At 35.1% G+C, this 14,085-nt stretch overlaps 1 protein-coding gene across 2 annotated transcripts; it reads right to left on the bottom strand.

Moving 5' to 3' along the window:
- Window positions 1-6,429: 6,429 nt before the first annotated feature.
- LOC110649945 (probable pectin methyltransferase QUA2) lies at window positions 6,430-13,448 on the bottom strand. 2 transcript variants are annotated; one of them, XR_009141973.1, is made up of 10 exons: window positions 13,126-13,448; window positions 11,613-12,345; window positions 11,382-11,511; window positions 10,567-10,807; window positions 10,210-10,423; window positions 9,699-9,874; window positions 9,254-9,557; window positions 8,287-8,425; window positions 7,312-7,434; window positions 6,857-6,996 (listed from the first exon to the last, which is right to left on the bottom strand). XR_009141973.1 is itself a non-coding variant. In XM_021804709.2 (9 exons), exons 2-9 carry the CDS (start codon window positions 12,323-12,325, stop codon window positions 6,838-6,840), a joined length of 2,076 nt encoding a protein of 691 aa, XP_021660401.2. In that variant the 5' UTR covers window positions 12,326-12,345; window positions 13,126-13,447; the 3' UTR covers window positions 6,430-6,837. The 2 variants fall into 2 exon arrangements, 1 of the variants encoding a protein (XP_021660401.2); XM_021804709.2 differs by lacking the exon at window positions 7,312-7,434 and having other exon boundaries at window positions 6,430-6,996; window positions 13,126-13,447.
- Between the last annotated feature and the right edge of the window lie 637 nt (window positions 13,449-14,085).

The following is a 14,085-nucleotide window of genomic DNA, read 5'->3' as shown; positions in this document are numbered from 1 at the left end:
TGATCAAGTTAAGTCCATAATTTGGTCTAATTTTCTTCATATGAAATGTTCTACTATGTCTTAGATTTCCATTGGTTCAAGAATCACCTAAATCAGAGTTTTCTAGAGAGAGTTATAGCCATTGAAACTTTACTGTTCATATGGTAAATCTGCAGTTCTACAGGTTCAGTGATTCAACTTTTCTCAGTAATTTGATTGGGTTAATGGCATAATTTGGGTTTGTGTTTTTATGAAAGTTTTAGATCTATATCTCATCTAACCACTGGTAAAATTTTAGGTCATTTTGACCTGCCTAGCTCGAGTTATGACCAAATGAACAAACACTGTTCATTTGGTCAGTTTGTGCAGGGCAGTCTGTAATTTTTCAAATTTGGTTAATTTGTTCACTAGGTTTTAGTCACTTTTTGGGCATGCTTCCTAAATGAAAATTGTGTCATTTATTGCCTATTTTCATCCCCAATTGGTCCCATATCAATTCGACTTGTAAAATTTCATTTTTGATCCTTCAAAGTTGACTTGGTCATGCTGCAGTAGCATGACCACACTCCCTCCGAATTTGACTTTAATTCCAACACTTCTAACACACTTAATTAGGTCACAAATGACCATTTCTCACTTCACATTAGGTCAAAGACACCATTTACAAGTTTCTCATATTTTTTATCTCTAAACCCTAATGTACAAAACCCTAATTCATGTCATTTGTTGCATTTAGCTAATTAAACACCTATAAGCATGCTTCCTTAACTCAATTATGCTTCCTAACATGTTTAGCTCAAACAAATTCATACTTTATCCAACCAAACCCTAGCTGGCCAAAATTCTATATAATCCCTCAACAAGTATTTTCTTTTCATTTTAAATGAATTTCTAAGTAATTCAAGCTAAAAACACAACAATTAAATCTCAAACTTTCAAATTGATATGCTTACCTCACTTTGTAGATTCCCTAGTTCTTCAATTCTCCAAGTTTTCTCTCCCTTCTTGCTCCCAAAGTGTTTATCTAGGTTTAAGGGTAAGATTTAATGTTGGGATTTAGGGGATTTATGGAAAGGAACCAAAGAGTTCAAGCTTTTGTTCCTTAAAAATGGTGGAAGAAAAATGAGAAAGAGAGGAGAGAAAATTGGGGCGGCACTTAGGAAGAAGAAGACCAAAAAAATGATTTTTTTTCATTTCTTTTTTGTTATTTTATGTCTCATTAACAAGAATTGACTTGGTCAATTTGGGTAGGCAAATTAAAATTGTATTTTGACATCATGATGATGTCATCCAATGAGGTAAGCATGAGTTAATAAACTTTTTTTCAATTTTCTTTTTTCTTTTATATTTATTTTTTTCATTAGTTCTTTAATTTAATTTCCGACTCCAAAATTTTTCTTTCTCCGATTTTATTTGACAGCTAGGTCAGGAGTCAGCTCTCGGGGTCAATTGACCAAATTGTGCCTCGCCAGTTCATCCCACTTTGTAAATAATTCAATATTTCTTTCGGCTTCCTGACCTAATTATTTGACTGGCTTAACAGTTCTTTTTCATGATTTTCTTTTTTCTACTGTGTTCATAATGGTCCTAAAGACCGCAGCGTCACATTTTACGGTTCGAAATTTGAGTTTAAAATGGCTTCATGATGCTTCGACCGTCGGTCACCCATCATTGTGACTTTCTTTCGTTTAACTTCTTATGTTCTGTTTTTCTTATTTATACTTAACTAATTGGCAATTACTAATTATTTATGTTTATAGCTTATTTAGTTTTCTTAAATATGGTTCTAATCCCCTTACCTGTCCGGACCGACACCGATCACCGAAACAGTAAAATATACCAGGCTATGCAAATAGGGGTGTTACAAGAGTAACTGCCATTGGGTCCATGGGACCCTGTGCCATAAAAGACTATTCCTGAACTGGTGGCAACTGCTCTTCTACTTGAGCAGCTCTAGGCCTCCTACCCCGCCTCCTCGGGGTAGGTGCCTCATCCTGTGCCGACACCTTGTCAGGCACATCTGTTCTCGTGCGATGGCGGCTCTCACCTTCTACGCATTTTCCTGAAATTCAGCAGCATTAGCCCACAATATTCAAAACAGCATATTACACAGCTCTATAGACTCATATTATACACAATTATATGAAGCAGAAACTAGAAGCAAAGATGACAATGCAAGACGAATGTGGACCCTATTTTCCGCATGTGACTCCTAGTAGACTCTTCCCAACACTTTAAACAATTATTCCCTATGAATCTGGAGCCTAAGCTCTGATACCACATTTGTCACGACCCAACCTATGGGCCAGACCGGCACTAGGACCTAGGCCAGCGTAAAGCCCCGGAGGCCCGTAGTAAGCCTAACTATTCCTTAATCCAACTCTAAGGCCCATTGGGCCCAATTTCAAGAATTCAACCGAACAGAGTCCGGCCATAAAGTGAACCTTTCAATGGAGAGTTTTTGACTCACCCGATCTGTAAACACAATATATAATAAACTGGAGAGCTCAGCTCACCCTCCACATACTCAAATGTCATAAAAATAAATGGGAGCTCAACTCCCTCATCCAGTCCATCAAACATGCATATAATAATAAATTTATAGGTCCAACATGATAATTATATTACATACCCAAATCAAATAAATATTTCTAACACATGCGAAAATTCTAAGAGTTAACAGGTTTATACAAACATTAATAAATGACCTGCGAGGGAGAAAAGTAGGTTAAACTCAGAAATATCCTCCTGTGGCCTGGAAAAATATTGAACATGAGTGAGCGTTCGACTAAGAGAGTAAAATATCAATTTTAACCATAATCTCTGTAACTATCTAAAGCTAATGCACCCTATAGAGTGAAATGCAATATCAGCAATATTTTCACATCATAACAGTAAAAAGGTAATTTGGAGCACTCACACACCCGATAATGTCAAACAATACATATATGGGAGCTGATCCCCTATACAGCTCTCTTAATCCAACCTGTGCCAGTGAAGAACTCAGCTCGGACTTCCACTTAAATAACCAAATCGAGGTCCCAGCGAAGAACTCAAGCCGTGTCTACCCCGAAGGACCGGGTCCCAGCGAAGATCTCAAGCCGTGTCTACCCGTCCTATCCATAGTCAACACCACATCACACGCACGCCAACGCACGCACACTGCTCTAAATTACCACAACAACATCCATGGCACTTTAACAGTTGTGAATGCAACGTAAAACGTGCTTAGAGTTTAACTACATAGATACATACATATAGGTGATGTATGGGCATGCTTAAACATATAATAATGTCGAAATTACAATTAAAATTAATATTTTACTCACAGACTTGACAGCAGTCATTGTGGCGGCTGGGCGGAGGAAGAAGGCTGTCCCGGCTCACCTGACAATTTTATTATAATTATTTAATACAATTGGCTTAATACAAACCAAGAAAAGACTAAATACATCCTATGTCGTGCCGAAAATCCGGCAGAGTCTCCCCTATACCTAAGACCTACCTAATCTGCAAATGGATTTAAAACACACTTCTATATCCACCAATCATACACCCACAACTCAATCATATCACACAGCCCCTCCTGGGCCCATCCAAAGAGTCATCAATCACAATATGTAAAATTACAGTTTAGTCCTTATAATTGACTCTTTTTGCAAAACCACCCAAATAAACTCTAAAAATTCTAAAACTTTGCCCCGCGGGCCTTAGCAATATTACTAGGCTAATACAAAAAGAATCATGATTTTCTGAGCTACCACGAATATTTTATGGATTTTTAATCCCATTTAAGCACTAGAAAATTACAAAAAAGTAAGGTTCGGTTTTACCTATGCCGATTCCGACTCCGGGGACATGCTCGAGACGTCTGACAACGGTGGGGTAGCTAAAATCTCGATCTGATTCCAAGACTTTTTTGGTAGCCGGTCTGTCTGGCCGGAAATTCACAGACCCGGACAACTGTCGAATTTCAGCTAATTGAAGGTACCTACACGAAGCCCACAACACGGGGGTTAGTACATAAATTTTACGAAATTTTCTAAGCTTATTTAATACTAGGAAAAATACTACGAAGTTCCGTGGGACCCACCGAAAAACGGTGTCGAAAAATTTTGAAATTTATATTGTCGCGAAGCTCTTGACGAGTGGAGCGCTCTGGTACTCTCAGTTTTCTCGTGGGGTTCACGGTTTGCGAGAAATCTAGCCCAAAAATCAAAATGGGCTAAAACTTCCCGGATAAAAATTGGACAAACCGCTCGATGGATTTTGATGTTCTTGGTGTCTATGGAAAGCTCTCGAGGTGTAGATGGTGTTTGACACAAGACCCGGCCCAATTGGTGGTCGGATCGACCGAATTTTGGCTAGAAAGCTGAAACGGCGCGCGCGCTTCGGGTGTTCTTCGCGCGCGTTTTCCAGCCGCTTGGAGCGTCGGTCGGCCGTGGAGAGGTGGTAGGGCGGTGCGCCGGCGAGGTGGGGTGGCTGGGGAGGCGGCGGCGCGGCCTAAGGGTGAGGGAGGAGAGAGAAAACGGGAGGGGAAGGGGAGAGGTCGGGCGCGCGAGGGAGAAGAAGGAAGAAAAAGAAAAGAGCCGGTCCGATTCGATCGGTCCGATCTGGTTCGGTTCGATTCGGCTGGTTCGATTCAGGATACAAAATTTTAAATTTTTACTCTGCCTTGGGACCGAAAACGAGATCCAAAAATTCCAAAAAAACTCAGAAAAATTCGTAAACTCTAAATATATTTTTAGTTTTGCCATGTGGTCTTTAAATTAATTTTTCAAAATCATCAAATCTTTTATTTTCAAAAAATCGAACCCAATTTTTAAAATCCGAAAAATTTCAAATAATTTCCTAAAATTCAAATAAAATAAAATATCAATATTTAGCTAAAAATAATAAATTTAAAAATTAGAGGTGTTACAATTATCATATAGAGAATAGAGAATTTATTCACGTCACTGTTATTATAGATTATGTAGGCTGACTATTAAAAATTATAAATATTATACTATATAAAATTTTAAAATTAAAAAAATTTTATATTATATTTTTAAATTTAGAGATAATTTTATTATAACTCTAAATTTCCTATTAATAATTAATTTACAAAAGGCTGATAACTGAAATAATAACTAATAATTCTCAACACTTATAATTCTCTTATAATTTTAATTTATTTAATCTACAATCAACACTGTATAGTGGTAAAGCCCAATGAATTCAAGTTTAATAGTTAAAAAAGATATTGTTCGGAGGGGAAGTCATGAACTTAAAAAAAAAAAAATTTTTTAATAGATCATAAAATAAATGTACCTGATAAATAAATAAAAAAATTTTGATGTGAAAATTTTAAAATGATTACTTTCATATAATCTAATTTTGTTATAAATATTTAATTATTTCAATCTAAGAATAAATAGGAAAATTTAGAATCTGAACGAACTTTTATTTTTCTTATTTTATTAAACATAAAGTGCACAATAATAATAGATAAGATATAAAAAATTAAAGGAAATTATCTTTGGCATGGGCATTTGAAGATAAAAGTATATAGAAAGAAATTATCCAATTTCAGTACTAATAATTTAATTCCTTAAAATGTTTTTATTTTAAAAAAGCATAAAAGAATGGGAACACTCCGAGCCGCCGGATTCGAACCAGCGACTTAAAGATGACTAACAGGGCTCTAGCCTACTACACTCCTCCGCTCTACCAACTGAGATAAGGTCGGTTGTTCTTGGCATGGTGCCTATTTTACTAATTCTAATTGAGCAAACAGTTTTCTGCTGAAAGTGAATTTTTCGATGGAGAGAGACTTCCCTATAAGCCAAAGTCTGCTCCCAAAGGAGAGTTCTTTTTCGATTTTGAATAAATTTTTTTATTTTTTAAAATATTTTTAGCTTGTAATCAGTTTTAATTTTAAATTAAATCCATTTGATTTCTATTCTGTATCAGCCAATATGCTATAAAAAAAAAAAATGGCAGTTGTCTCATCTCGTTTATGCAAATGCTGAATAATTTATTATTATTATTATTGGTCCAGTGCCGTACCAAAACAAGAAGAGCTCATTCGCCAACAACCGCCCAACGCATAGTACAACTTCGGCAGACGATAATTAGGTGCACTTACAAACGTATTTCATGCTTTTTTAATGTTTTACCAAATCCAAAATCATCATATCAAGTACCACAAGTGGAACCCCAGATGGGTTTCTGCAAGTATTTTAGGGCATTAAATCCTGGAATCCACTCAGATTGTAGGCCATATAAGATAATTTAGTGGTACCTTCAAACTCCCTAAAAGGCACATGTGAAAATCTTTGGATTCAAGAGGAAGATCAAGCAACTAGCTTTGTTAATACTATCCCAGCTGAAACTGTAATTTCCATTGAATGTTGCAGACACAGCTTTAAACTAGAAAACCAGACAGGTGATAAAAAGCAAAATAAATAAATAAATAAATAAATGCTACTTTGCATAAATGAACTGCCAAGAGTACATTAAATACGACTTGCTTATTCTGTAATCATCTTCACAATCTTAAATCATGTGGTTGCATAGTTGTAACTTCACATTGCATGGAAAATGGATATTGAATCTGATTCTATATTTGTCGACTTGCTTGGCAACTCAACTGAGTAATTACTTGGCCCTATGTAAGCCTTACGGCTTCACAGGAGTTGTGGTTGGATCCACCAGTTTTAATTCTCTCCTCCGTTTTCTGTTTTCTGCTTTCTTCTCTCTGTTCAAAAATTTTTGATTCCTCCATTCTATGATGGAGCTTTATGATCATTAATAACATTGCAAAATGAATACCAATAGATCTAACTTCTCAGGTTCCCTTTGAGAAATTCATAATTAGCTTGCTTGTCTCTTGAAGAAAGGTTTCTGGCAGATAAGAAGCCTCTCATCACTGTTGCTTTCGATTTCTATAACTCGTGCATCCCACTTCAGCCGTGTAGTTAGAGCTCTTGCTGATTCAATGAGAGAAGCCGTGTCATGTATTATCACCCAACCCTGCATCAACAGAAAAATTAGTAATGCCGCAAAGAAAAGGGCATCTTTACCATGCAACCATAATAGATCTACTCTGTTCTACAGCATACAAACAAATTAAGCTGCTATCCCAAAATTCATTTATGCCTATTCCACAAGAAAACTTTATCAATGCCATGTTATTTGCTATCCTCTGTACAATTTTAGGCAGGCAGTTTTTTTTTTTCCTTCTCTTTTACATCTTGCCAGTAAAAGAGGCTGAAGTTGTTCATGTGTCCAAACATCTTTTAAAAACAACACAATCAGTTCTATAGAATTCACTGAGTTTCAAGATACCTGCATAAAATCTTGGTCAACTTCAAGATAATTTTTTTCATCATTGTTTGCCATAAGCAGCAAGAATGACATTCTTTAGATCCGTGACATCTTTGGTTTAATATCAATGCATCAGTGGTTCACCTGTGCTTAGAATTTATGAAATATAGAACATATTTGAGTGCCATTTTTCCAATGAGTTATGATAAACATGCTAACTTCAAAACTCTTGACAAAATAGAGCTTATGTAGCTCAATTATGCAACAGAAAAATACTGATTGCTAATGAGGAGTGTTAAAAAGGCCTATAAGGTATAAAGTGACTGTTGGAGAAAATATTAACAAATTAGTGATGAAGAACATGTAAATGGAAAGCTTAAAGAGTATACATGCACAAGTATACAAGGTTAAGAGAAGACTCTCTTTCAAAGATAAGTAAAGGAGGTTGTTTAGAAGGTTAATTTAATTGAGAAGTTTTGCTAAAAAAAAACCATTTTCAATTTTGTCAAAACCAAACAAAATAAAAGCTACAAAACTTCTGTCACACAAAAGCTTTGTATTATGCAGCATACTACCATTTGGTAACTCCTGGCATTCTTAAAACACAAGGATCTTCAGGTTTGCGCAAAAGGAGGATAAAATATATCACCAAGCATAGTCGAAGTTTGAAAGCTCTAATACCAATATTCTATCATTTCTATAGATATTTGAACTACAATTCTTAACATTGTAGAGTACAAGTAATGATGATAACCATCTAAATCAGAACATGCAATGAAGTATATGAATCTATCATCAAAAACATATTAGCAGTTTAAATTGACAATGCAACTCTGCAAAGCATATATGATGTATTTTGCAGTCTAGCAAAGACAAGAATGTGTACTGAATAATTAGTTCATGTCAGGTTGATAATATTTTCCCCCACCCTTAGCCACAATAATAAAACTTGTAAGACATTCAAAATTCAGAAAGTGGATTTTTTAAACTGGGTACCTCTGGGCGAAGCACTCGATCAACCTCAGTGAATATGTCCAGCATGGTGCACCTACGCTGCTGACCTGTTTCAAGGGATAAAAGCCCTGCTGCATGGACTAAATCATAAGTTCTAGGGTACGTTGGGAATGCTTCACACCTGAAATGGAAAATATTCATTTAATCAATAAGCACAAAGCATAATAAAACATAACTTACAATTATCAGAAATCAGTATACAGAATGTAAATGCACCAAATTAAGGTAACTTTTTCTTCTCATCTACAGATTCTAACCAAGGGCCTAACCTGACATCTTCATAAAATTTTCACACAAAAAATTTACTCCACTATTCTATGTAACAAAATCAAGACACCAAAATTCAGAAACGATGAACAGAATTTTTCTAAAGTTCAAGTGACAATGGGTCCATCAGTAAGCATTGCTTTCCTCTGAATTGCTCCAGTTACATAACCATAATTGTTTCAGCTGACTTCAGAAAGGAAAATTGCAAAAGCACTGTTACTAAGCTGCACTATGACCCATATCGAGTTGGTCTGCAGAACACCATTTATTGGACGCTGAATACGCTTTTGCAGACAACACTTCCATAATTACCTATGCAGCCTGCCTAGTTCATAATCAGGACTGGAAACTGAAGGCATCTGGATTTTGATGCTATGCTATTTATGTGATTTTTTCAGGATAATCCACTCAAAACAAGAGGTCTGAGTAGAAGAGAGATGTGTGGAACAAGGTAACCAACTAAACGAACACAGGGAAATTTGGTTACATTAACTTACCTATTTTCTTTCTAGCACAAATCTCTTTATGTATTTAACTTTGTCATGGCATACGCATTAAAGACCAACAAAATTTCAATTGCTTCTGATAACTTAAATTTCCAATCCTAGTTAAAGTTAGAACAAGAATACTAGTATGAAGACAATATGCTTTGCAAAAGATGGTAGATAGATGATAGAATTACCAGTCGTGCAACACTCCAACAAAGCCCCTATCAAGAATTAATGGCAGGTAGTTAGGTCCAGTGGTTGGCACAACATTCATAACCCACACAGACTTGCCAGCTTCCAATAGTGCAGAATTAAAACCACCAAAATGAGCATTCATGTCCAGCACATTCCTGAGCATGTTATAAGGTGGAGAAGGGTCCTCATAACCAGGTCTCTTTGGATGATCTGAGAATATTAATGGTGACAGAAGTGACCAATAGTTATGGACTGCAGTTCTCCAGCTTTCAGAGTCCTCCGCTAATTCTTCTGAATGCAGACCTGATAAAATATAGAAGAAAATAATATAAAATATGCGGTAAATATAGAAGAAAGGAAATAAAGATGCTGGAAAAGGATATAGAATAAAGATTTCATCCTGAGTTTTTATATATTAACCACGTAGAAGAAAGCAACAATTACCATATATTGCAAACTCGCCCTTGCTTAAGTGAGACCTAGAAGGCCAGGTTTTCCTCTCCTCTATAGGAATCCATCGATGACTCTGTGTTCCTGCTATGCAAGCTTGGAGTGGTCGATAGTAAGGAGATTCAATGTCATGGCTTCTACTGCAGATAGAGGGGCCTGAACCAGGATTCCTAGAAACATAAAACAGTTTGTGCTGTAAATTAGGACAGTATCTACTATCTTGTTCTCTTGTACTGTACCGAAGAACAAATTTACATGGACATGCCTATGTATATCTGAAACAACATCAAATACGATATATTTCTTATGCAGACTATTTTATATACCTATTTCCAATATAAATCTAATACCCGAAAGATGGTTAGGATATAATCCTTCTAAAATAAGAAAAAAAAAATTAGAAAATTAAATATTTATTGTGAACTTGGGCATGTGCACCCTTACCCAAATCCAAGCAACAATGATGATGCAAATTTTAAATAAGATATCTTTCCAGTTGTCTTACCTGGAACTATAGCAATTCTTTTTAGTAGTCTTTCTCCATACAACAGTTTCATCTTGTTGAGACAACATCTCCCAACAGATATTTTCCGCAAAATCTCGAACCAAGTTCCACCTTTTCAGATTCTCTCTGTTACGAGCATTCGAAAGAGGTGACGTCCAGACAAAATATCCACCAGGCTTTAAAACTCTATCAACTTCAATCAAGAAAATACCATCTGTACCACATTAAGCAAATATTTAATTAGTTTTCATGACCAATAATATTAATGCATGGTAAAAGGTACTAAAAATTATTTAAAATTTTGGAATCAATAAAACATAAATCAGTGCATCACATCGACTAACTTAGAACTAGTACCTTTTTGGTCCCAACCAATGCCACATCGTGCACAGTGCAACATATCAAAGGAAAGAGAAGGATATGGCAGCTGCTTTGAAGAAAAAGAAAAAATCATTGCAGGAAGACCTCTTTCAAGAGTAAGTTGAACTTGACTGCCTGAAGCTTCATAGTTTGCAATGCACATAGTTAAAAGTTGTTTTGGAAATAGATGTGCTCCAAAGCTACCATAACCGCATCCTATGTCCAAAATGGTTCTTACCTGCAAAAATTAGGAAATGAATAGGAGGTTATTATTTAAAGTTATTCACATAAAGGATATCTGCTACCATAAATACAACATTAGAAATGCAAGTAGGCATTGCAAGATACAAGGAAAGATGCATGCACAGAGACATATGGACAAGCATTTGCGTCAGTAACATTGTCAAAGTTGTAGCATCCTCAGCCATCATAGACTAATCTAGACAAATGCAGAGTTTGAATAATACTGGAAGCAAATTATGAAGGATTTTAAGCATTTTAAAGCCTCATCCAATTACTGCTGCAGAATTTCAACTCTTGTTATATTTAGAACTTTATAAATGGATCTGTATTGCATGTTGCTAAATTTACATTTTCCAGACAAAAATTCTTTTGAAACTTAGCTCCTCTAACTGTTTACTGAAAAATTTTCTGGTTTTTCTTATTATTTGATACAACTTCTAGGACCAAGAGCAGATCATAGCACTGCTGTCCGCTACCATGTCACCAAATTAAGAAACCACATGAGACAGAAAATCAGTTAAATTTCAGTGAGAAGGAGGGCGAGGGAAATAATATAAATATTCACTTACCCCAGCTTGTATGAAGTTAGATTCATTTCTCAGTCCAATCATTTCAGCAATTTGATGTGCGTAGTCTTCAACACCATCAAACATAGAGGATGAACGAAAGGAAATCTGCTCTTCGTCCAACATCATCATCCTGACAACCAAATAAAAAATAATAATAAATAAAGTTAAAAAACAGTTGGGGAAAAAAATCTAAATAGATTATAGTTTGTTAGTAGAAGAATTTCTGCTCACCTCTTGGTCAGACTACCAGAGGAAAGTACCTCCTGTGCAGTAATTTTAACATTCGAAACCCAGATGACATCCTTTCCAGTAGGCCACCGAAGAGGAATCCTATAATTTACTGGTGGAAGCACTAAACAGCTTTGCTTTGACCCTTGGCCACAACGACGGTCATTCTCATTACCATCAGAAAAACCCAAAGCAAGATTCTCCGAAACATTGAAGCAAGGGACATAATTTTCAGACTCCTGCGAACAGAAATCCACTTCCTTAAACCTTGAAGAACTGAGAGACAACTCGCCAATATCCCATAGGTCTGAAACAAGTTGCTCCTGAAGTTTCCTATAATTATGAAGTATTTGACCCCTTGACAATGTTGATATTGAAATAGTCCACCAGAAAGATCCTGTAAGAGCAAGAACTAAAATCACAGCTAAGCTCAACTTCAAAAGTAGCAACGTGAATTTGTGCCTGCTCCTTGGAGTCCCAATGCTGAATGGATCAGATGCAAAGCCATTTTCACTGCTCCCATATTTAGAAGGAGAATCATTATCAGGGAGAAGTACTGGAAAAGGAAACTTGAGGGATAAATAACTGTGATCCGAAGAACGATTCCTATCCAAATCCTCCTTTTCTGTTTTATCTTTCATTTGGGAGTCCCATAAATCGTGGTTGTTCCCTGAGATCCGCATACCTGATATGCCTCGATGCAGAGGCCTAGACATTTTCTAACCCGAAACTCCCACTGTAAAAATAAAAAATTTATATATAATCAGAAAAACCCAGTAACTTCTTCAGTCAAGATAAGTCCAAGCAACAGAAACAGAGAAAACTATATAAGATTGTACAAAAATGAGAAGAAATTGGGAGAAAAACGAGACCCGAGAAATATTCTTTAATATAGAAAAATCCTAAATAGCAGACAAAGCTAAAAATTTGGATAGAGCCAATAGTTTACTCTAAAGCCAGCTGAAACAAGAGAAACAAGAAAATGGTATCTCAATTGAAGATCAATTCTCAACTAATGATGATAGAACACGGTCAAAAAAATAGAGGCGCTGCGTGGGAAAAGGAAAACAAAATAGACATATTTGAAAGATTGAACCTTCTTATTAATTCAAAGATTAAGCCCAGAAAAGGGGGGAAAAAAAAAAGAAGAAGAAGAAGAAGAACAAGAAGAAGAGGCAATTAAGATTCAAAGAGACTAAAGAACAAGTAGAACAGATACTTTTTTTTTTTTTTGCCGAATAAAACAATAGAACCACTTTCAGTGAGGTCCTTAACCTCGAAGAAGCACAAGGGCCAACTTAATTTCCAGTGGGAATCCACTTCACTTCAGTACCTCACACACACACACAGCTTAAAAAGAAAATCTCTGAAAAAAAAAAAAGGAAAACCGATACAGATCAATCAAGAAGGCAACAGAAAAGAGAAAAAAAAAATCATTCTCAATCTAACAAAATCTAGCAAAAGATAAAAGATAGGCAAAGTAGTTAAAGATAAGCAAAAAAACAAATAAGATTACCTTAAATGGGCATAAGAGAAATGCTACTAGAGTTATGAAAGAAAGAAAGAAAGAAAGGGCTAAAAGGGTCCCCGAAAATCAGCAAGAATTCACGAATGCTTTTGGTTAAACCCACAGGCAGAGGCAGCAGCTTGAGCTTCTTCAGCTTTGGTTTGTTGTTAGAAATGCTTGAATTTGAAATCCCAATTACGTCTTATCCCTGATCCTCTCCTCTCTTTCAGTCATAAACCTTAGTTTGTCCGATACAAGTAGGGAGAGAGAGAGAGAGAGAGAGAGAGAGAGAGAGAGAGATTTTGTATGGATCCAATCAGGACAGAGCTCTCGTGAAAAGTGAAAGCTATTTCTTTTATATAGTATTTTCTTAGAGATGTGAAATGGTTAAAATATACAAATCTGTAAAGTATTGGATTGTAGTATAATGCCCAACGCGCTTCTACCCAGCTGCTCAGACCCCTCTCTATCTCTCTCTCTCTCTCTCATACTTATTTATTATCATTTCACACACACTCTCCCCAACATTAACTCATTAAAATTCTGTTTTGTCATTAGAGTCTGAAATTATTTTTTAAATAAAAATATTATTTTAAATATTATTATAAAAATAATTTTAAAAATAATTTTAATATTTTTATAATTAAAATTAATTAAAATTATTTTTTAATTATTTTTTAATTCTCTCTAAATAATATTTTTTAAAAATTATTTTTTTAATAATAATTTTAATAACAACATTAAATAGGCACTAAATCAGTAAGAGTGAGATCACCAAATTAAATCCATTTAAAATTTAATTAAGTAAAAATTATATTTAATTAAATTTAACATTTTCGTATTACTTTTTTTTTCTCGTTTAAAATATTATTTTAAAAAAATCTACTTTATTTAATTTCTTTAAAAATTAAAAAAAAAATAGTAAATATTTTTTTAATTGTATTCTTATGTATTGTTATTTTCAATATA

The sequence above is a fragment of the Hevea brasiliensis genome, chromosome 12, assembly GCF_030052815.1.
Source record: "Hevea brasiliensis isolate MT/VB/25A 57/8 chromosome 12, ASM3005281v1, whole genome shotgun sequence".
In the NCBI taxonomy this organism is placed as follows: domain Eukaryota; kingdom Viridiplantae; phylum Streptophyta; class Magnoliopsida; order Malpighiales; family Euphorbiaceae; genus Hevea; species Hevea brasiliensis.
Note: the sequence above shows the minus strand (reverse complement) of the source record. Positions and strands in the feature narration are given on the sequence as shown.